Genomic DNA, 23,405 nt, shown 5'->3' with positions numbered 1-23,405 from the left:
GTGGTGGAATGGGTCAAGTAAATGCAACATTGAGGGCGCTGCCGAACCATAAACCAGACTCCTGTAGTCAAGGAGGGACTGAACAAGGGCTCTGTAGAGCTGCAGCAGCAGAAAGTGATCTGCACTCCAGTTGGTGTTGGTCGGGCAGCGGAGGGCATTGTGGTGCTGCCAGCACTTCCGCTTCAGCTGACAAAGGTGAGATAGTCTCGTCAAACAGACATCGAAAACCAGTCCTAAGAATCGGTGTCTCCACTACAGTGAGTGGATCATCATTAAAGTGAAGTTCTGGTTCCGGATGAATGGTACGACATCGACACAAGTGCAAGACACACGACTTCGCGGCTGAAAACTGGTATCCGTGGGCTAGAGCCCATGACTGTGCCTTGTGGATGGCTCCCTGTAGCCGCTGCTCAGCAACACCAGTAGAAAATGTAGAAGTTGTCTGCATACAGAGGTGAGATGGACGGCCCGATATACTAAATACAGTGCCCTGCAGGACCCCATTCTCCTGGATATGGGGGGAACTATGGGAAGCACCAACCTGGACAGGTAAAGTACGGAGTGATAGCAAATTTTGGATAAAAATCGGGAGTGGGCCCTGGAGACCCCACTCATACAATGTGGCAAGGTTACGATGTCGCCAGGTCGTGTCGTAAGCTTTTCGTAAATCAAAAAAGACAGCAACAAGGTGTTGGTGTCTGGAAAAGGCTGTTCAGATGGCAGACTCAAGGGGCAACTAGGTTATCAATGGCAGAGTGACCCTGGCGGAAACCGACCTGGCATGGAGGCACTAGGTCATGTGGCTCCAGGACCCAACACAACCGCCTACTTAACACACATTCTAGCAGCTTACAAAGAATGTTAGTGAGGCTGATGAGCCGATAGCTATCCATATCACGCTGGTTTTTACTGGGTTTGAGCACTGCAATGATGGTGCTCCCCGCCATTGCAATGGAAAGACGCCATCACACCAGATCCAGTTGAAGATGACAAGAAGATGTCGCTTGTAGTCGGACGAGATATGTTTGATCATCTGACTGTGGATCTCATCTGGCACAGGAGCTGTGTCGGGGCAATGTGAAAGGACGCTGAGGAGTTCCCAATCTGTATATGGAGCATTATAGGGCTCACTGTGACGTTCAGTGAAATAGAGGGCCTTCCTTTACATGCATGCTTCGAGGGCATAGTGCTCAGCAAAGTACTCAGCAATTGCGTTTGCGTCAGTAGATAACACGCCATTGATGTTAATGCTAGTGACACCTGTCGGGGTCTGGTACCCACAAACACGTCTGATCTTCGGCCAGACTTGGGAAGGTGACGTATGGCAACCAATGATCGAGACGTACCTCTCCCAACATTGCTGTATCCGTCTTTTTATAAGCTGGTGAACGCAGACATGGAGCTGTCTAAAAGCTATTAGGAGCTCTACGGTAGGGTGCCACTTATGTCGCTGTAGAGCACGCCGACGCTCTTTAATGGCCTCAGCGATTTCCGGCGACCACCAAGGTACTGACTTTCGCCAGGGGCACCCAAAAGAAAAAGGGTTCGCGTTTTCGTCCGCACAAACGATTGTTCTAGTGACCCGCTCAACTACCGCATTGATGGTACCATATGGGGGAGATTAAATGGTGACAGCAGTGGTGAAAGCTTCCCAGTCTGCCTTGTCTTAGAAGTCCAGGGGAATGGCGCTGGGGGAGTGACAGGAAGATGGGAAAGTTGTCACTATCACACAAGTCAACATATGCTCTCCAGTGGACATACGGGATAAGACCTGGGCTGCAGAAGGATATATCAATGGCCGAGTAAGTGCCACCAGCCACATTGAAATGTGTGTGGGCCCCAGTATCACAGGTCGAGTTGAGACAGGAAAGTTTCGACATCTCTACTTAGATCAGTAAGCAGTACCACCCACATGGGGTTATGGGCGTTAAAATCTCCCAAAAGTAGAAAGGTTTCGAGAGCTGATCAATCAGTGCAGCCAATGCATTCAGGGGTACTGCACCATCTGGAGGACGATATATGTTGCAGACAGTTATTTCCTGTGTCGTCCTTATCCCAACAGCCACTGCTTCAAGAGGGGTTTGAAGGGGCACAGGTTCACGGCATACTGAGTTCAGGACAGACACAAAATCCTCACACTCTATTATAGTCACTACAGTTCTTGTAATATCCCCTACAGACACAGAGGACAGGGGTCTGCATTGTTGGGAACCAGGTTTCCTGGAGAGCAACGCAGGAAGCAGGTGTAAAGCTTAACAGTTGCTGTAGCTCATCCAGGTGGTGGAAAAAACCGCAGCAATTCCACTGAGGATGATGTTATCATTAGGCTGGGAAGGCATGAAGCATGCAAGGAGGCAATTACGACTGATGACCATAGATGTTAAGTCCCATAGTACTCAGAGCCATTTGCTCAGAGGCAATTACACCTCCAGGTCACCTGCTGCCACTGACTGAGAATTTGTATCCATCCCTACTGAGGACGAGACATCAGTGAGTTCCAGGTCCTCAGAAAATGTTAAGATCTCCACCTCATCCACAGGTGGAGAATTAGTCGGAAGTGGTGGTGTTGGGGCCTCCGGAGAGTCCTTTTTCTTAGCAGACTTCTTGGTTTGCTTGCTGGAAGGACTTCTCCGAAGAAGCTTCAGACAAGGAAGAAGACCATGAAGCTCTTTGTCCAGCAGCTTTTGGCTCCTTTAACCACTGGTGAGTGTCCACTGTGGCATTAGTGGAGACCTTGGGAGAGAGTGTTCCAAGACAACCCTTCCACACGAGAGGAGCCTGAGGAAGCTGTTGCTTCTCTAGCTGGGGAGAGGGGAACAATATCCCCTGCGTTGGGGGGGGGGAGGGGGGGGAGGGGGAGGGGGGGGAGCGGCAGCTTGTGTCTGAAGTAGGTAGTTTGGGAGCAACAGAAGGGGGCGAACGTATTCTGGAGGTGTGGAGGGCCCGACAGAGTGGACACTGAAAGAATAAAATTATGAGAAAACATGTATGACAGGTGAAAGAAAACAAAGTACTACTGCGCCTAAAAAACACTAGTTTTTTGACAAACTTGTTTATCTCGAATGATGCTCCTACAGTTCAAGAGAAATCTCTTCATTCAAACGGATTAAACTATAATAGCAGATGTCAAATGTGCAAGTGGCGTGGCAAAGCTTTGGAAGCAAAATTATCAAAGTGTTGAAAACACAGTTGTGATCAGAAAGTAGCTATAATAGCAAAGTATGATTATATACGATTTAAATAAGTCAGCATTCATTATTCGGCAAGGTAAAGTAATACTTTTGTCATTATGAGTGGCGAAGAATATGTAAGGGAATCTGAAATTTTTTTTCTCCGGAACGGGGATTGATGGAGTGACAAAAGAGCCAGTAAAAAGTTTTCTGCAAAACTAAAATGCAAATTTGACACACTGATTTTCTGTTTTCTGATAAAGAAAAAAGCAATGTATAGTCTGCGACCAGTAAATGCCGGACACGAGCGTACACTTAAAACTTCACAAAAAGGAGAAATCCATTATTCTTAACGTCGAACATGAGGCAGAGGGATCCCTATGAAATCCCCAAACCACCTTCCCTACCCTCTGGCTCCTACCCTTGCAACCGCCCCCGGTGTAAAACCTGTCCTATGCACCCTCCCACCACCACCTACTCCAGTCCTGTAACCCGGAAGGTGTACACCATCAAAGGGAGAGCCACGTGTGAAAGCACCCACGTGATTTACCAACTGACCTGCGTGCACTGTGACGCTTTCTATGTGGGAATGACCAGCAACAAACTGTCCATTCGCATGAATGGACACAGGCAGACAGTGTTTGTTGGTAATGAGGATCACCCTGTGGCTAAACATGCCTTGATGCACGGCCAGCACATCTTGGCACAGTGTTACACCGTCCGAGTTATCTGGATACTTCCCACCAACACCAACCTATCCGAACTCCGGAGATGGGAACTCGCCCTTCAGTATATCCTCTCTTCTCGATATCCGCCAGGCCTCAACCTCCGCTAATTTCAAGTTGCCACCGCTCATACCTCACCTGTCTTTCAACAACTTCTTTGCCTCTGTACTTCCGCCTCGACTGACATCTCTGCCCTTACTCTTTGCCTTTAAATATGTCTGCTTGTGTCTGTGTCTGTGTATGTGCGGATGGATGTGTGTGTGTGTGTGTGTGTGTGTGTGTGTGTGTGTGTGTGTGTGTGTGTGTGTGTGTGTGCGAGTGTACACCTGTCCTTTTTTTCCCCTAAGGGAAGTCTTTCCGCTCCCGGGATTGGAATGACTCCTTACCCTCTCCCTTAAAACCCACATCCTTTCATTTTTCCCTCTCCTTCCCTCTTTCCTGACGAAGCAACTGCCAGTTGCGAAAGCTCGTAATTCTGTGTGTGTGTTTGTGTGTTTTGTTCATGTGCCTGTCTGCCGGCACTTTCCCGCTTGGTAAGTCTTGGAATCTTTGTATATATATATATATATATATATATATATATATATATATATATATATATATATAATGATAAATGCTATCAATGCTTTGTAAACGGCAAAGTTGTAAGGTTTCAATTACAATGAATGCAATTTCTTTCCTTCATCACTTCTAGTTTTATTGGACTGTGGAAACATTCCTGTTTTTCTGCGTCACCTTTTATAACTTCAGGTACTTACAGTACACAATTTGTTTTGCAAACTCGATGTGTCTATATAAATGTTGTCAACAGCAGCACTGCTGATTACCATAACTCTTGCTATAAATTGTAGGAGGAAGGGTTTGACTATGATACAGGGAAATGCCAGAGTAGTTCGTGATCCCTAAATCACTATTAATTCTAATATGAAAACCGTAATTTGGGCAAAGTGAAACGAAACAAAACTGCAAAACCACGCTAAATAAGTAGAGAAATGTGTCGAAGCTATATTGCTGTTACCAGCCAGCCAGACAGGCAGGCAGGCAGCCATGATGCATTCGCGAATCTCATGCTATCCATCAGACTGTCTGGGTTTCCATGCGATCAGTGATCAACGACTGATCACTGCTATTTGCTCACGTACGTGTGGTACACAAAGCTATCAGTTGCCCATGCGACGGACCGCTCTGATCCGTCGCTCGTGTGTGGGTCACTTAAGGGACGTCATCTAACAATGTTGAACGAAACAGATTTTTTACACACAGTTTATGTTGAACGAGCCTACCGCCGCCGTATCCGTCCCTCCCCACATCGCCGTATTCCGAGTACAGATGGGTCGTTCGCGAAATAAAGGGTCCAAAGAAACGGTTCATCAAGATGAACGGAACGGGCGAGGAACGAATTCTAAGGAACGGTTTCTCGTAGTTCAATTCGGTTGCAGCTTTCTACTTCCAGCTCCCGAAAAAGGGGAACGGTCGGCCTCGTTCCCGCAACGGCACGTCGCCCGGTCTCGTTCCAGTCTCCGTCCCGTTCCCGCCTGTCTCGTCCTCCTTCGCGTGGCCACTCGTCGCAGTTCCACTGCCGACTGCTCATGGTTAGTTCTCTATCGAGGTGTTAGTCATTTCGTTCGCTATGTACGCCTATTCTAGATCTGTTTCAACCCTTTTTTGAGCTCTGAACTTCTCGCTCTTTACGAATTCTATTCAGCGTCCGTTACTGGTAATTAAAAAGTATTTTATAATTACGTAAAAATTACATGGCATGTAATACTTACATCTTTTCAGGTAACAGTGCAGCATATCAGTTTACTTCACTATTTCGATAAACAGCAGAAGAAATACTTGTAAAAAGGCAAGATTTTTTGTTTTGTTTTTACGCATGCAAAGGAAGTCGGCACGGCACACACGAATGGCTATTTTGCGTCTTTTTTTTTTTTTTTTTTTTTTTTTTTTTTTTTTTTTTTTTGATCCAAGGTAAAAGAGCATTTTCATTGTTATGGAAGGCAGACCGACTTACAACCCAACGAAGGCCGCGCTCCATAATCGAGTGTCTGGTGTCACATTTTGTAAAGAGAATACGATACCTTCTACAATATTATTTCAGTGGTACAGGGTGGCGCACGAAAAATCAGCCCCGAGAACTAGACTGGTCATTGTCGCCCACCAATCGTCATTCTATTGTTTCAAAGTTGTTGTTTGCATTAGCTTATTTGTTATTTCTTCGCTGCCTAATTATTACATGTTTATCTATTCTGCTCGTAGCACTCAACAAATCGTGCGTAATTGGAGAGCAGTCTCAACTCGGGGCCGGTTTTTCGTGCGCCACCTTATATTATTTCACTGTGATCAGCCGCATAACGCTACAGTTTGCTAAACGAGAGGTTTTGCAGAATCACGAAAATTAAAAGTGTGTGAGAATTCTGTTATGAATAAAAACTATGTACTCCAGGGGAGAGGCATGTGCCGCCTTTTGGCGCCTACCATTTCCAGTCACCTATGCTACTAATTTTCAATTTTTTGTAAGAACCATATACCAAGTACAAAAGAACGGCGAACGAGTAAAAATGAACGGTTCCCAAAAAAGAACCATCACCAGTGAACTAGTTCCCAAGGATGAGAGAGTTTGCCCATCTTTAGTACCGAGAGGCCGGCCGTGCCTGGGACCAGCGCCATTCCAAGAACTGTTCAGCAGGAATCAATTTCGGTGGAGGAACTACTTCGGCCGCAACTCATGCGGTGTCAATACCATCACCCAGTCAGAAAAGCCAACCAACGACGATCTCGCTATCCCTGATAGCGGCGACCAATCATGCGAGTCTACTGTATTCGCCCGTGCGGTATTATAACCTTCGACCAAGGGCTGCAGTGTCAGTCCCATCACGGATTCAAATCCTGTAATTATATCATGAATTCGCGATCGGCAGTACTTCAGTCACCACGTATTCATTGCGTCGCCATTCTGGAATATATCGTACCCTTGACGAACTTGTTATTGTAATCAGCACAGTCAAATACTGTATCGCTATTTCGACTCGGCCTCAGGCAGAGATTGTACTAATGGAAGTATTATTACGTGTGTTTAGAGTAGTTACCAAGGCAGTTCTGAGTTACAGTAAACTAGTTTCTTCTGGACTCAGACTAATTTATTGTGTAATGATTTCAGAATACTAGAATGACAGACAGACAGAGTGCTATCCCTCACCACAAATCATTACCTTCACAATAATGGCGCAGTCGGTATTGTGATTTCACACCTGTGCATCCACAACGTTTCTTCAGATATCTGACAGATTGCAGATTCCCATTGTCGTAATTCTGCTTCATAAACATTGACTGGATCTTGTGAATAAGGTATGGGAGACGTCCAGAAAGTAATGTTACAATTTTTTTTTTACACAAACACAAATTAAGATATTATTGTGAAGCCTACAGGAACACAACAGTATGGGAATTGTGAATCCAACTTGACGCAAAACTTTTTTAAAAATTTGTCTACTTATTTATTCCCCAAATTAGATTCAATGACAAACAAATCATCATCATCAGTGGGCTCTTGAAATCAAAAGCATGCGGGAAACAGCATAGTTACATAAAGACAGTAACACATTATTAAACTTTCACTGTTTGTTTTTTTCTGTGGATACTTTCATACTACCTTATTTATTATTTACATTTTATGGCCTTCATTGGACCACTCTAGCTAACTTCATACACAGAAATTTTCAGTCTCCTGTCAGCCCAGTACTTCATTCTCTCGGATCTCATCCTTCTTTCTTCATCGGAAATCACCCTTCCTACTGTCTGTTAATTCTCCTTTGCAGACTGGTTTGTTTCTCTGTGAGTTCCCTGATTTATTTATTGTACGTTACAGCTTTTTTTAAAGAATTGTTGTCGCTGTTTGTGGCACATTTCTGTGCTTTTCCTGCTGTCAATTTTCTCGGTATACATCATGTCATCTGCAACTGTGTGAGTGGCTGTTAATAAACAAATACTAAATGGTGAACGTCACATATTAACGTCTACGGTCCCTTAGCGGTGCAAAGAATTGAAGCTTCAAAGTCAAAAAAGTTAGGTCCCTTAGCTGTGTAAAAAACAAACTTCGAAGTCAATGCAATCAAAGGGTATGGCCATTTAGGTCACACATTTTGACACTAGCAAACTCACTCATCAATACCTAAAGGATACTTCCCGTCGATCTACACTCCTGGAAATGGAAAAAAGAACACATTGACACCGGTGTGTCAGACCCACCATTCTTGCTCCGGACACTGCGAGCGGGCTGTACAAGCAACGATCACACGCACGGCACAGCGGACACACCAGGAACCGCGGTGTTGGCCGTCGAATGGCGCTAGCTGCGCAGCATTTGTGCACCGCCGCCGTAAGAGTCAGCCAGTTTGCCGTGGCATACGGAGCTCCATCGCAGTCTTTTAACACTGGTAGCATGCCGCGACAGCGTGGACGTGAACCGTATGTGCATTTGACGGACTTTGAGCGAGGGCATATAGTGGGCATGCGGGAGGCCGGGTGGACGTACCGCCGAATTGCTCAACACGTGGGGCGTGAGGTCTCCACAGTACATCGATGTTGTCGCCAGTGGTCGGCGGAAGGTGCACGTGCCCGTCGACCTGGGACCGGACCGCAGCGACGCACGGATGCACGCCAAGACCGTAGGATCCTACGCAGTGCCGTTGGGGACCGCACCGCCACTTCCCAGCAAATTAGAGGCACTGTTGCTCCTGGGGTATCGGCGAGGACCATTCGCAACCGTCTCCATGAAGCTGGGCTACGGTCCCGCACACCGTTAGGCCGTCTTCCGCTCACGCCCCAACATCGTGCAGCCCGCCTCCAGTGGTGTCGCGACAGGCGTGAATGGAGGGATGAATGGAGACGTGTCGTCTTCAGCGATGAGAGTCGCTTCTGCCTTGGTGCCAATGATGGTCGTATGCGTGTTTGGCGCCGCGCATACGACCGAGGCACACAGGGCCAACACCCGGCATCATGGTGTGGGGAGCGATCTCCTACACTGGCCGTACACCTCTGGTGATCGTCGAGGGGACACTGAATAGTGCACGATACATCCAAACCGTCATCGAACCCATTGTTCTACCATTCATAGACCGGCAAGGGAACTTGCTGTTCCAACAGGACAATGCACGTCCGCATGTATCCCGTGTCACCCAACGTGCTCTAGAAGGTGTAAGTCAACTACCCTGGCCAGCAAGATCTCCGGATCTGTCCCCCATTGAGCATGTTTGGGACTGGATGAAGCGTCGTCTTACGCGGTCTGCACATCCAGCACGAACGCTGGTCCAACTGAGGCGCCAGGTGGAAATGGCATGGCAAGCCGTTCCACAGGACTACATCCAGCATCTGTACGATCGTCTCCATGGGAGAATAGCAGCCTGCATTGCTGCGAAAGGTGGATATACACTGTACTAGTGCCGACATTGTGCATGCTCTGTTGCCTGTGTCTATGTGCCTGTGGTTCTGTCAGTGTGATCATGTGATGTATCTGACCCCAGGAATGTGTCAATAAAGTTTCCCCTTCCTGGGACAATGAATTCACGGTGTTCTTATTTCAATTTCCAGGAGTGTAGAATCACGATGTTCGGCAAGAACAGTACAAGTAAAGGAGAAGTCCGAAAAGAGATGATTTGTAGTTATATCACACGAAAAAAAATTTCTTTCGTCATTTGTCATGTGACTTTTTTTGTTTATTTGGCCTTTGAGTGTGTACTCAAAAACGCCATCGGCAACACATAGTGACAATGTACACATAATTGAATAAACAAATACAGAAATGCATATTTACAAGAATAAAAAGCTTAACTGTTAAAGTTTTGTACATAACGTTTTAAAAATTGAATTGAATTGGAAAATAATTAAAAGTGTCTTGGATTACAATTCACACCAATTCTGAAATATCTTCATCAGCAAGACATATTTATAATTTTCGTACACTATTAAAACCTACAGATGACTTCCAAGTTAAAATTAAAACATTCTCGAAAGCCTACAATTCCCGGGATCGATATCCTGCCAGTATCAATTTCGATTGCAGGCAACGATCATCGAGATTCTCGATTCCCGTGATGAACTGTCTGTATACATAATTAAGTGTGTACTGAACTCTCAGAGCGTCAGTCCTAGTCCTACCGCACATAATCAACATTTACTTCAATGCATTTTGTCAATCGTGGGATAAGTTATTTAGTACCTGCGTCGCAAATTTCTCTCGCAAACTGCTTAAACCACCAGCGGAAATGTGTTTTCATCTACGTATTCCTTCAATTTAGAAAGTAAATTATAGTCGCTAGGTATGAGATCGGGACACTGGGAGGGATGGTTTAGCACAGGGCTTCCCAACGTGTGGTCCGCGGCCACCTTTCACCAAATCGTGTAAAATAATGAGTAAAATTATTGAATAAAAATGTGAAAATCAAATTCATCATTTTTTTGTATGAAAAACGTGTACTTTTACTTCAGGTCGTATTTCAAGCAGCCTTTTCGGTTCCTAAGTGAGAACTCATACACAGTTTAGTGACGGAGAATGCGGTTTCTCTGACCGACGTTTTGCAACAATACGGGGGTCGCTTGTGCGCCGGCTCACGGCGCTAGATGCGCTGAAACCTATTTAGCATGGCAGCTTGTCAACAGCGAACAGTTTGGACGTGACGTTGATTGCTCTTGGAGCAAGGCAGCTCCAACGTATGAAATGTCAATTACCAAGTAATTGTAATCAGGCTATAGTGTGTTGAACAAAGGGAGTAAATCCACTAGTAAGTGTCTGGATGCAGTGGGAATTCAAATTGGATCGTTAATTTCAAGTTGTTTTCATTCATCTCTAAACCAAAGACTATTGATACTTCAGGTTGAGGGGTAGGGGGGTCATTCGGAACATGGCATTAAGAAGCTTTCAGTTCTCATGAGTTTCGCTCTGAAATTTAAAGTTTCTGTGCTCCTGACTGACTAGGGGTCCGCCATGGATTTTCGACTGAAGAAGAGGTCCGCCAGCTGAAGAGGTTGTGAAGCCCTGGTTTAGCAGATTCCAACTAAAAGAGCTCTCTTGCGCTGCTAGAGCAGCGGCGGCCTAGCGTTGTCACGAAGGAGGCTGACTCCCTTCACTAGTATTCCATGGCATCAAAAAATGGTTCAAATGGCTCCGAGCACTATGGGACTTTACATATGAGGTCATCAGTCCCCTAGAACTTAGAACTACTTAAACCTAACTAACCTAAGGACATCACATACATCCACGCCCGAGGCAGGATTCGAACCTGCGACCGTAGCAGTCGCGCGGTTCCGGACTGAAGCGCCTAGAACCACTTGGCCACCGCGGCCGGCGCCATGGCGTCAAATCGTTGGAAAAGAAAAGCCTATACCATGCAAAAGGTGGAGTAGAAGATTTTCTTTTTCACGTCTTTCATATGGTCGTAAAGACTGGAAAACCAAGTTTTGCCAACAAAATTTATGTTGGCTTCAACTTTCTGTAATCAAAAAACTTTGACCACAGTTTCTTGGGCTCCTAGCGCCTTGAAGTCTATTTCTTTTTTTAAAAACGCACCAAATTCTCTATAAATTTGATTACTACAATTTTTTCCTGTGCCCAATATGAAGGGCCCCTATAGTTCGTCAAAAAATAATGACTTTCAAACTTTGTGCAAAATGATAAAATACAAAATTTATGATCACTTTTATTTCAGTTTCCGTTTATATACTGTAGTACAAATATATTACATGTAACGTTACACTGAGGAACCGAACAACTCACTTTGCTGCACAATCAGCTGACATGTTTATTGAAACGAAGTGAAGAATTAAAAACGTTTCTGAAATACGAACTTACTCCTTATCCAATGCCTCTGTCAGTAAGAGACACACGAAAAGAAACAAATTCTTCATTCTACAACGCCCTTGTTCCAGTGAACGATGTGAATTCAGTTGCACAGAATAAATTTTTTGTCGTTGATGGAGGGTACTTTATACACCTTATACCTTAGCTTTGAAATGTTTCCTTCAGATCAATAGCCCATTGTTGTTTCTCACCTATAGCGTTAGTCTGGATCTCAATTTGCTATTGTATTTGATGGACACCCAAGTGTGGGAGAGTAATGTAGCACAGAGAGGGCTGAGAGAATTCGTAGGTCTAGAACACATTCTTCGGTTTGAAGTAGTTGTTGAATAAGAGATGGTAATCCAAGTCCCTCGGGGTAAATTTTTATCCGTTAAACGAAACAAGAATCGTCTGATCACACTTTTTAAAAACGAATTTCGAAGGAGGTGGATCAGGCACAAGAAGATGGCGCCGTTATGATTGTAACATGTACAGTTTCAAGAACTGAAGATTTTGGAAGTTCATAGTCATAGTGAGAGAAGATACTGACATCCTTGTGCTCAAGCTTTATTTAACACAATGCATCGAAAGCTTATTTTTTCTAATACCTAGAAGAGGAAGTGCAGACGACAAGTGGTTCTGCAATCCAATCTCTAAGTTCGTCAGAGAGCATATGCTGTTCACTCACGCCGTTGGTGAATGTGATACAACAGCAGCTTTTTTTATTTTTTGTCACAGAAAAATGAATTTTTTCAGTGTAGTAAGAAACATGAACACTTACTCAGCACACACGCAAGACACCAGATGCTAACCGTGAGGAAATAGCAGCTGGAGAACAGCTTATCATCACACTGTATAGTGGAGGTGTCAGCAGTTTCCAGACGACAGATGATTTGTCAGCCATTTACACAGTCTGCCACAAAAAGCAAGTTCATCCTTTCAAAAGATGCTGCGCAGCACCACTCTTTACGGAGTTACCAGCAAATCCAAAGTCGAATGGAAAACTGGAAACTCCTGAGAAGTGGAGCTGGACTGACAGTAAACACAGACCGAGGCCTGTTGTAACGAACCAAGCTAAAGCATCTGAGTCAGTTCTTCGCGTTGTTTCATGTTCATGTAGCGGAGGTGTGGCGAAGCATACCTCTGCAGAAAAGCACGTTTGACTTGTTCCATTTGCAAGAACTGCAGTGGAGTCACCTGTGAAAACGTGACAATTCTTATGTGAAGAAAGATAATAAATGTTTCATGGATTTCTTATTAAGGAAACAGGCATCGGAATCAACAAACTGGAAGAGGCTGAGTCACTGTAGAAAGAACAGGTCGATGTAGCACCCACTAGATCTGCTTACCCTGATCCTACTACTAAATCCATTTCTGGTGACAGAAGAACGTGGGCCATCGAAACGTTGGAAGTGACTCACCCGTATCCATTTCAAGTGCACCGAACGTTGAAGTACGCTGTTGTAAGTGTTCCGCATCCAGAAGCAGTAATAACGAGTGTTAGCAAATGTTAATGTATTTTTAATTATAATTAAACTACCTAAGTTTCATTTGTATTGCATGATTTTTTATACAAGTATAATTAGCTACCTATTTTGGTTTGGCTATATCATCTAATTATAATTCAGTTTTCTGGTTATTTTATATATAACACAATGAGTAAGAGCTGTAGTTTTATAAATGTGCATGAGTCAGGGCTGAAATGCCCTGATGCTTAAAATCGACAAGTAATGTACGTATCACAAAAATACATGGGGTATTTTGTCATTTTGCACGAAGTGTTTTGACGAACTCTGGCACCCGTCATACTGTATACAGAAAAAAGTTGTAGGAATAATTTTTTTAGAGAATCTTGTTCCCCTTTAAAATGAAAATCGAGTCAAAGGGCTAGGAGCATAAGAACTGAGATTTTTTTTTGAAAAAACTGAGAAAGTCCTACATTCTCAGTTTTTTGACTACAGAAGTTCGGCCGACATAAATTTTGTTGGCAAAACTTGGTTTTCCAATCTTTCCAACCATATGAGCAAGTAAAAAAATAAAATTTCGCACCTCATCTTTTTCGAGTTTTATCTGTCTGGGCTATTTCTTCCATACTGCTCTGCGAAGTTTCTTGTGGGCCTCTCAGTATCGTGCAGATTTGATTGTTTCACCTCTTGAAAAGAATTCGACAAGCAGAACCCCTTTCATGTGACAGAAAGCGGCTGACATGACTTTTCGAGGTTACTGCTGAGTTCTGAATTTTGTTGTTGTAGGGGAATGACTGTGGTATTGCCGTAAACCAATGTTTCATCCCCAGTCACGACCAAAAAACTCTTACGCGACTCGGACTCTGTTGATTTTGCTCTGCAGTAAGCATCTTTGGAACCCACTACTAACATAAATTGGGATATACAAGTCGATCCCTCCCGATTTCATGTTCGAAAAATTTGGGGCAGTTCGTGCAGGTCATCAATGATCACGCGGTGATTCGAACGGATAATCTCTTCAAGATTTTGCACCAATTCGCCATGGAAAGGCATCCACATCTCTCGTCATCGTGATTTTCCGTTCTTCCGAAAGTAAAATTTCGTAACCATTGTGTCACGTGTTGCCGTGACATAACCTCCTCCCCATGCACTGACACGATTCCGCGACGAATTTCGGCACCACTCACACCCTTTGCATTCAGGTAGCGCAACACAGCGCGCTCTTGCGCTCTTCGTCCTTGATGGGAGGCAATATGACAGCGATGTTCTTCAACCGTCACCGTGAGAATCGGGACGCTACTGATTCACATTGTTCTCGAACATTCAGTGTGTTTTTGGGCAGAGTTACCACCATTTCTCTGCACTTGGCTATTTCTGACATGTTCCTTGCATTCTTACCTCATTGGTGGACATTTTGGACTACATTTTTTAATTGTCTTGTGATTCTTACTGAATGTGTAATTTTCCGCATGACCCACCAAATTGATTTAACGGTTCCACTTTTTATTCATCTCCATTCCTTCTGGCCATATAAAAGAGCAACCATTTCTCTTATTACTAATGCTAGTGCTTCGGTTTTTAAACTAGTTCAGAAACTTTTCCAGTATAAGTATCTGAGTGAACTTATATAATATTGTCGAAATCAAATTAGCTCTCTATTTTCAGAGTTCCCTGCTCATGGCGACGGCATATCACAGTTCCCATTGTACTTAAGGCACCTGGTCAATCGTACACTGACTGGATTATCATCTCGCAGGGTCTCTCCCACAACTGTAATTTTAAATGTGAAAACAAAGATTGTGCTCTTTCTTATGCGGTCGGTGCTGTGAGGAATATGTCAACTGAGTACACCTCAGATGCTGGGCTACACAATGACCTCACCTGTCTGGACAATTCTACATTACAGGAATGCTTATCAGCTGTGCAAGCCTTCAACCAAGTCAAACTGTCAGATCAGATGCTTCACTGAAAGGAATGTGAAGTCTTTCAGACGATTTTTCAGTGTTCTGTATCTCCCCCTGTTACAAAGATCAGTTACCACATCAAGCACCTAGAGACCTTGAACTACACCCCCCCCCCCCCCCCCCAAGACCAGTGCTCACCTTCGTCAAATGTCGCTGCTCTCAATGTTTTGTGACTCATGACAGAGTCTTGCTATTACAAATGCACAAAACTCTTATTTTATCGTAAGCAGGGTCATAAGACACAAAGAGTGCCTCAAGAAATTATGTCACACGACAAGTGCTCCATTTTCATCACTATGATAGATAATTCAGTGCATTCCAAGGATTTACCTCGCACCAACAAGTGATCCATTTTTACTACAAATGGAGACAATCCCGTGATTCCGTTACCTCACAGGACGTATCTCCTTGTGAAAATTTTGACGCTAGTGCATACAGTATTTTCTCTAAGGACTGTGACTTGATGTAGTTAAATTTAGCAGTGGGGATCACGTGTCTTCACATTCTGCTAACATTATGTTTGTGGATACCGTTATTAGTGGTCAAATGATTCAGTTTCAAATAGAAACTGGTGCACCTAAGTCTCTTATCAATGCTGCTAGTTATGCTTCCATTGGATCTCTCAAGTATTCAAATTTACTAGCACTATTTAAAATTTGAATTAACATGCAGTGACAATCAAAGTTATTTGTCATGTACATGTCAGTATAAATAAACTTGAGTGCCAGCCCACTTCCTCGTGATGTGTCACCAAAACAACTGTCAATAGCATCGGCCTTGATCTCTTCCAGCATCTGCATTTCAGGATCCACAAGTCTGATCCCTTCCCATGCCACTGTTTTTCAGGTGGCCGACCATACCTGCAATGCAGTGAGCAACACCAGCCCAATAGTTGCTCAATAGGGGTGATTTTTAGCAGAGGTGCTATTTTGGCCACATCTCCCGCAGGAGACATTTCAAGACTATGATGGCAACAAAAACAATCAGTGACGTCTCGCTATCACTGATATCAGAGGCCAATCATGCATCTCCACCGTATTCATCTGCACGGTATGATAACCTGTGACTGAGGGTTGCAGAGGCAGTCTCATCAGCGTCAAATCCTGTCACAAATGACAGTTCTTCAGTTACCATGGATTAATAAAGAAAAGCATCCTAGAATATACCACAGCTGTGACAATCTCGCCGTTTAACCAGCACAGTCAAATACTGTGCCATTATTTGGACTCAGCCTCAGATAGAGATTGTTCTATCATAAGTGTTGTGTACTTGAGGTCAGAGTTTATATCAACGTATCTGTACTTTCAGAACACTAAATTGGACAGTCATTCAGAGTGACACACACTCATCTTCACTGACAGCACGTCACAAAAGCTTACAAGAACCTGCCAATACATTAAATCAGCAGAGCCATTTTATTGACAGTGAATTTTTTAGAAGAAGGCCTCTTGCAATCATCCACCTTGACATAATGCTCATATGAGAACAACCCTACTCACTGGGAAGAGACGACAATGCCACTTCCGCTCGCACACCATCCTAACAGCAAACCAGTTGCCTTCCATACTCACTGTATTGCATGCCATAAAATGTCACCAAGAAGCAGCAAATGCAATTAACTATGACTACCACATTCTGTTCCCTGTAACTTAAGTTGCATCAGAAGAGTTCGTTTTTGATAATTTTATTGGTTTCTGTCTCTTACAGTTCAACAATTCCAATAGTTTACACTTTTACTATTTTAACAGTCCACTGCACTGTAAATTAAAAGTGAACCATGATCAAGCCATCATTTAACCATGATCAAGAAAAAATTCAACTGTATCTATGTCAATTAAAGTTAATCGTGGGAGTTGATCACTATTAAAGTTGACCGAAGTCGGAAGAGATCGATTATCTTGAACTGTTCACGATTAAAATAAACACATTCCTTCTCAAACAGAACCACACTCCCCATGGCACAGTAACAATACAATAAAAATCTGAAGAGGGCACATAAGTATCACAGCCCAGGAGCTCACGGCATTTTGACCACCTTGTCACGGACAGACAGTAATTACCATTATCTTCGCATGTACAATGGCCAGTTTTCTTTGTAACACACAGAGTTAACCACAGTCCAATTCCCAGTTACCTGAATGTGTTTTGATAATGATCATTTAACACTGATGCAGCACAAACAACTTTAACACAGTGAAGCTTTGACTATGAACACAGGACTTTTGGTTATCTTGCTTGTTTAACTGACAATGATGCAGCCGGCTCAAAGCTATTAAATTCAATTTTAGTTACTGCACTTAATTCCACTTTCATAATTTTGCTATTTTATACCTTAAACTGTTTACACTTTCACAGTTCATTACCCATAACATTTTGTGCTATTTTTTTTACACAGTTTTACTTTTTATAATTTTAATATACGACACTCTTTTCACAAGTTACTATAATGTTCGCCAAATGTAAATCCATTATGCTCTTGACACCCCTCCCATTCCCTGCCTTCTTTAGCCTTTCCCAAGCCCCCTCATTCCAATTTTTTTCCCATACCCCACTATTACCAATTTCCCCTCCCTCAACCTGTTGCCTATCAAAAACTTAGACCACAGTTACGTACCACAGTATCTGACAGTAAAGATTTTGCTTTACTTTATTTTGGATCTGAAGGTGATCCAGGGAGATCGAGACTAGTCATACTGCACTGGGACTAAAATATAAACAATATTGACAAAGTTATAGATATCAACTGCTAAATGTTCTCACAATGAATAACTCAGTCATAGCGACTTCTTCAATTCCTTAGTTGTCTTTTCAATTACTGCCTTGTCATTTTATACTTAACTGTGTCAAGATCAGTGACATTAAAGAACAACAGGCCTCAAGATCTGAAAGTAATTTGTGTCAGGATTTAAATATAAATATCTTTCAATACTGTTGTGAATAAACATTTAAAGATTTTATGAGTTATCAGACACCTATTCACTGTTCAACAATTGCAGAAAACTCTGGAAGAGGACGAGGACTAAAGCAGCTTCCAGAAAATTACTTAAAACCATGTGAATTCTTCAAAACCAACTAACTCAAGGTTGCATGCACGTGCTTGAAGACTGACCCACATAAACACAAAATAAATATCCACAGTCATTGTGCCACAAGCCTTATAGCCCTGTGTCAAAGCCCTTGCAGCCTCTTTTCCTGAAAATGCGGATCAAATATCTGAAGATGGGCAATGCAGTTCAGAACAACCTGCCTCCATTAAGTACAAAAAGCGATAGAAACTGCCAGACACAGAGCAACCTTCAAATGGTTCAAATGGCTGAGTACTATGGGATAAGTGTTGAATATAATTTGCAGTGTAACAAAGGATCAATCCTCCTCTCCCCCCCCCCCCCCCCCCAATAAATAAATAAATAAATTTACTGGGAAAATTAAGTTTAATGATTGTTAGAAGACCGTAAATTTTTTCTGATATTTTCTTCACCCTCAAGCATCAACTCATGTCAAAACATCCAGATCTTAATACAAAAAATTCCTATAAACCAGCTGTGTTCACCATTCATCCATGAATAGCTTACTATCAAAAATTATCTCAAATACCCTAATTTAAATATTTCAGAAGAAACAACCAGATTTCTGTATTAAATCATGAAAAAAAGATCCTTCAAATTTGAACTCTCTTATGATTTATAATGGATGCAGCAATAAATCAGAATCATTGGTAGTCATCAGAAACCTTAAGACCACATTAAATGTTATCAAAAACTGTTCAACAAAGTGTTCAAGGAATTTGGATGAAAAGAAAAATTTGCAGAGTATATAACCTGGAAAAAAAAACCAACAACAGAGAATTTAAATTTAAGTCCTACAAAGTAAATGAGCAACTTTGTACACACACGGACACCTGATAATTGAAACTGAAACATACTTTAATTTAAAAATCATACACATCACATAAGAAACCTACTTTCAAAAACTGCTCTCAACCTTTTGCATAACTCAGTATTAGGATCAATAAATCCAATGCAAGAATGTAAAAGAAATCAGAGAAGAATAAATCTGATAAGATAACTCAGCACAACAGCTAAACAAATCAGTCACATCCAAAACTTGGACATGGCAATGAATGTAAAGAATAAAAAGCTGTTTATTTCTGCAATTTTTAACTTGATCCAGAACCCATTATTGTGGAATTCACATTGGTTATTACTTCTGGGAATACGAGAGGAAAGAAAACTGTTGCTTATACTGAAAAAAAGTGTGTGCAAGAACGATTTATCGAAGGAATGGTACAGGGCACAGAAGGGGAGGAAAAGTATCTGGAAAGCTGAATGATGTTACGAAAGGGTAAAGTTACCCGCAGGTTATTAAAGAACACAACAAGTGGACTATTTTAAATTTGAGGGTAAGTAAATGAAATTGTAGTTCTCAGATTTGAAATTTTCCGTACTGTTTTTTTTTTTTTCAGTCTTTTACGCTAACATATAATTTGGAGCCTATGGGAAACTCGGTGTAAAATCTCTTAGGGCCTAACTGAGAATTACGGCTTGTACAGACTTTCCATCCAGTTCTTACAAGGCTACTGACAACACAGTGTAAATCTCCTCGCTGTGTCAGATCCTTAAACACGCATGGACTGTAACTGAATGTCACTAAATGCTATGTATAATATAATTTATGGTTAGGCAGAGCTCCAAGTGCCTTACAATACTGTTGACCCACAACAGCACTCCAGTTCATGAACATCAGTAACCCGAATTAAGTCATCTATTTTACAATGAATTTCCGATGTAGGGAAAATACTATCATTTGCATTTGCTAAAATATGTTTAATATGACAATAATCACTGCATCAACAAACTTATTTGGCACACGAGGCAGATGTCTTCAAACAGTTAATATTCTTCGGTAACGTTTGTTAACAGAGATAGTGTTAAAGAAATGTATTAATATATATCTCGAAACGAAGTTACTTGCCTTGTGGATATTCAACTAGAGTAAGCGAAAGAGGAACCCAAACAAGCTTGTCATCCGTCGAGACTTTGGCTGTGTGTATTACATGCTCTTCTTCTGAAGCTGCCATCTTTGTTGCTGTGGTATTCCCGGCATTCCATACTGGCAAAATGTCAACATGTGGCACAAGCAAGCCGGCGCTGTCTTTCAACGTACTTGCAAAATGTGAAAAGTCAAAGGCACGGACAAGTATAATGAGTTTACCACACTATGACGTTGAAACACCAGTCTTTATGCCGGTCGGAACGCAGGTAGGAAATGTTCTAAACGTTTACATACGTTTTGCCACGTGCGTTAATCCATCGAAGCTAGGTTATTGCAGTAACGACGTCCGCAATGTATGAAGTTTGTTATAGATTTTTTTTTTCTAGAAACATATACAGTGTATCCAGAATACTGGAGTGTCGCCTTTTGCATGTACCAGAATGATACAAACAGGGTATTTTTGCAATTTAAAGAATTAACGCGTGAGTTGTAAACAACGCATCGGATTAAAACTAATTTGTTTTATAATGAATGTGAAGCCAACAGCCCATCAGTAATTATGTGAGCAATTTTGTTTTTGCGCAGAAAACATACCAGCAAAGTAAACAGTGCAAGAATTACATGTCTACTAAAAGAATTATACTTTTGTAGTTGTTTATTATAGTACAGTAATAATACATTACTATTCAAACAGAAAATGATATGGTTCTATGTTTAACATTTGTCTGTTCTGCAGGGTCTCTCTTACGGCAACACTATCTTTCCCTATGTGTTAGGTTAAATGGATTTTATAGCGAAGCGTTCGGTACCGCGTCTGGTAGTTGACCTGTGATGTCATCAAAATGGACACAGGCTACTTGTAAATCCAATATGGCGCCCATAACTTGACGTCACGCATGTGACAGTAATAAACATTGTGCGCCAGAAAGATGAGCAATAGCACAAATGCCATTGGCAGAAAATAACTAATAAATTAAAAGAACGCATACAAGGTATCAGCAATTACGTAACATTTTCGCGCTATTCTCTTCTTGGATCAGCAGGAATATTAGATACTAGTCGATGGCTTTAACCAATAACGTAATGTTCATGGCTTCTGTGACGTCCCCTTTTTTCTCCTCCTCCTTCACAGTTTGGTTGTGATGAGCGGCTAATCTGCAAATTAGTTGAAGATGTAGATTTGACTGGAAGGTAAACATTGGTTTTGGTGGCACAGTAATCTGTAGCTTAGCCCATCTGGGAAAAAATAAAATAAAAATAGTCGCCACTAACATTATGGTACAGTCATGTAGCTTGCACATTTGTTGCATGATTCCCATGTCACTGGTCACGACTGACGAGTGCTATCGAAAGTTCCTTTTTATTCCTCATTTTCAATATGAAAAGGAATGGAGAGAATAAAGTTTTTCCCTTGATCATGCTCTCCCTCCACCAACTGACCATAAAGCATACGCTATCAAATAATATATAAAACAGGTCTTTTGAAATTTTCACATTAGATTATCTCTCTTGCACTTCCCTCAGTAAAATCCTTGTCCCCTTAGCATGCAGCAATATGGACATCAGATGTTATCTTAGATACATTAGAATTTGAAATGCAAAATTTGAAACTAGTGTAATTGTCTCACAATTGCCAGGAGACACAGTGTAAGTGCTACACTCTCTGATAGATATAGCTAATGACCTATACCTAACTGGTTCATGCTTCAACAGTCTTCTGCTAGTTTTGTACAGTGGAGGTTCCAAACATGTTCAGTGAAGGCTGGTGCTACAGTTAACTTATCAGAGACGAACTACCACGCATTTTGTGCTAGCATAGTAATACGGACACCATCACTTTTCATTGGCTACATCTTTAGCTGGTGAGATGCTAGTCATACAAAATAACAGAATTTAGTGAAAATTGACAGCCACCTATATATGCAGATGGTGTCTGGGATGCATTTGTTTGTATGTTTCATCGTAGATGTCCACCATAAGCTCTGTTTATAGTCATTTATTTCTTGTGCCTGGTGTATAGGTCCAGTGAGACAGTAGTTCATTGAGGGAAACATTAATTTGGATTGTGTGTATTACACCTCTCATTATTATTATTATTATTCTCTTACCTATATTTCTGCTTGTGTCTGTGTATGTGCGGCTGGATGTGTGTGTGTGTGTGTGTGTGTGTGTGTGTGTGTGTGTGTGTGTGTGTGTGTGTGTGTGCGCGAGTGTACACCTGTCCTTTTTTTCCCCTAAGGGAAGTCTTTCCGCTCCCGGGATTGGAATGACTCCTTACCCTCTCCCTTAAAACCCACATCCTTTCATTTTTCCCTCTCCTTCCCTCTTTCCTGAAGAAGCAACTGCCAGTTGCGAAAGCTCGTAATTCTGTGTGTGTGTTTTGTTCATGTGCCTGTCTGCCGGCGCTTTCCCGCTTGGTAAGTCTTGGAATCTTTGTTTTTAATATATATATATATATATATATATATATATATATATATATATATATAAAACAGAAAGAAACTTCCACATGGGAAAAATATATTAAAAACAAAGATTCCAAGACTTACCAAGCGGGAAAGCGCCGGCAGACAGGCACATGAACAAAACACACAAACACACACACAGAATTACGAGCTTTCGCAACTGGCAGTTGCTTCGTCAGGAAAGAGGGAGGGAGAGGGAAAAATGAAAGGATGTGGGTTTTAAGGGAGAGGGTAAGGAGTCATTCCAATCCCGGGAGCGGAAAGACTTCCCTTAGGGGAAAAAAAGGACAGGTGTACACTCGCACACACACATATCCATCCGCACATACACAGACACAAGCAGACATATTTAAAGGCAAAGAGTTACGGGCAGAGATGTCAGTCGAGGCGGAAGTACAGAGGCAAAGAAGTTGTTGAAAGATAGTTGAGGTATGAGCGGCGGCAACTTGAAATTAGCGGAGGTTGAGGCCTGGCGGATATCGAGAAGAGAGGATATACTGAAGGGCGAGTTCCCATCTCCGGAGTTCGGATAGGTTGGTGTTGGTGGGAAGTATCCAGATAACTCGGACGGTGTAACACTGTGCCAAGATGTGCTGGCCGTGCATCAAGGCATGTTTAGCCACAGGGTGATCCTCATTACCAACAAACACTGTCTGCCTGTGTCCATTCATGCGAATGGACAGTTTGTTGCTGGTCATTCCCACATAGAAAGCATCACAGTGCAGGCAGGTCACACACTGAGCATCCTGTATAGACATATTTTTGCCCCTGATCGAAATCCCATCTTTC

General features: G+C 42.4%; 2 protein-coding genes across 2 annotated transcripts in view; one reads left to right on the top strand and one right to left on the bottom strand.

Annotated features, from left to right (window-relative positions):
* Positions 1–20,236, bottom strand: part of LOC126272963 (dolichyldiphosphatase 1-like) — a 57,304-nt gene extending 37,068 nt beyond the window's left edge. The window contains exon 1 of the mRNA XM_049976291.1: positions 20,131–20,236. Within this exon, the coding sequence (XP_049832248.1) occupies positions 20,131–20,236 (106 nt within the window). The remainder of the gene's footprint in view (positions 1–20,130) is intronic.
* Positions 20,237–20,276: 40 nt separating this feature from the next.
* LOC126272962 (queuine tRNA-ribosyltransferase catalytic subunit) overlaps positions 20,277–23,405 on the top strand; it is a 68,653-nt gene continuing 65,524 nt past the window's right edge. Inside the window, exon 1 of the mRNA XM_049976290.1 lies at positions 20,277–20,417. Within this exon, the coding sequence (XP_049832247.1) occupies positions 20,277–20,417 (141 nt within the window). The remainder of the gene's footprint in view (positions 20,418–23,405) is intronic.

The sequence above is a fragment of the Schistocerca gregaria genome, chromosome 5, assembly GCF_023897955.1.
Source record: "Schistocerca gregaria isolate iqSchGreg1 chromosome 5, iqSchGreg1.2, whole genome shotgun sequence".
NCBI lineage: Eukaryota > Metazoa > Arthropoda > Insecta > Orthoptera > Acrididae > Schistocerca > Schistocerca gregaria.
This window is presented reverse-complemented; position numbering and strand designations above follow the sequence as displayed.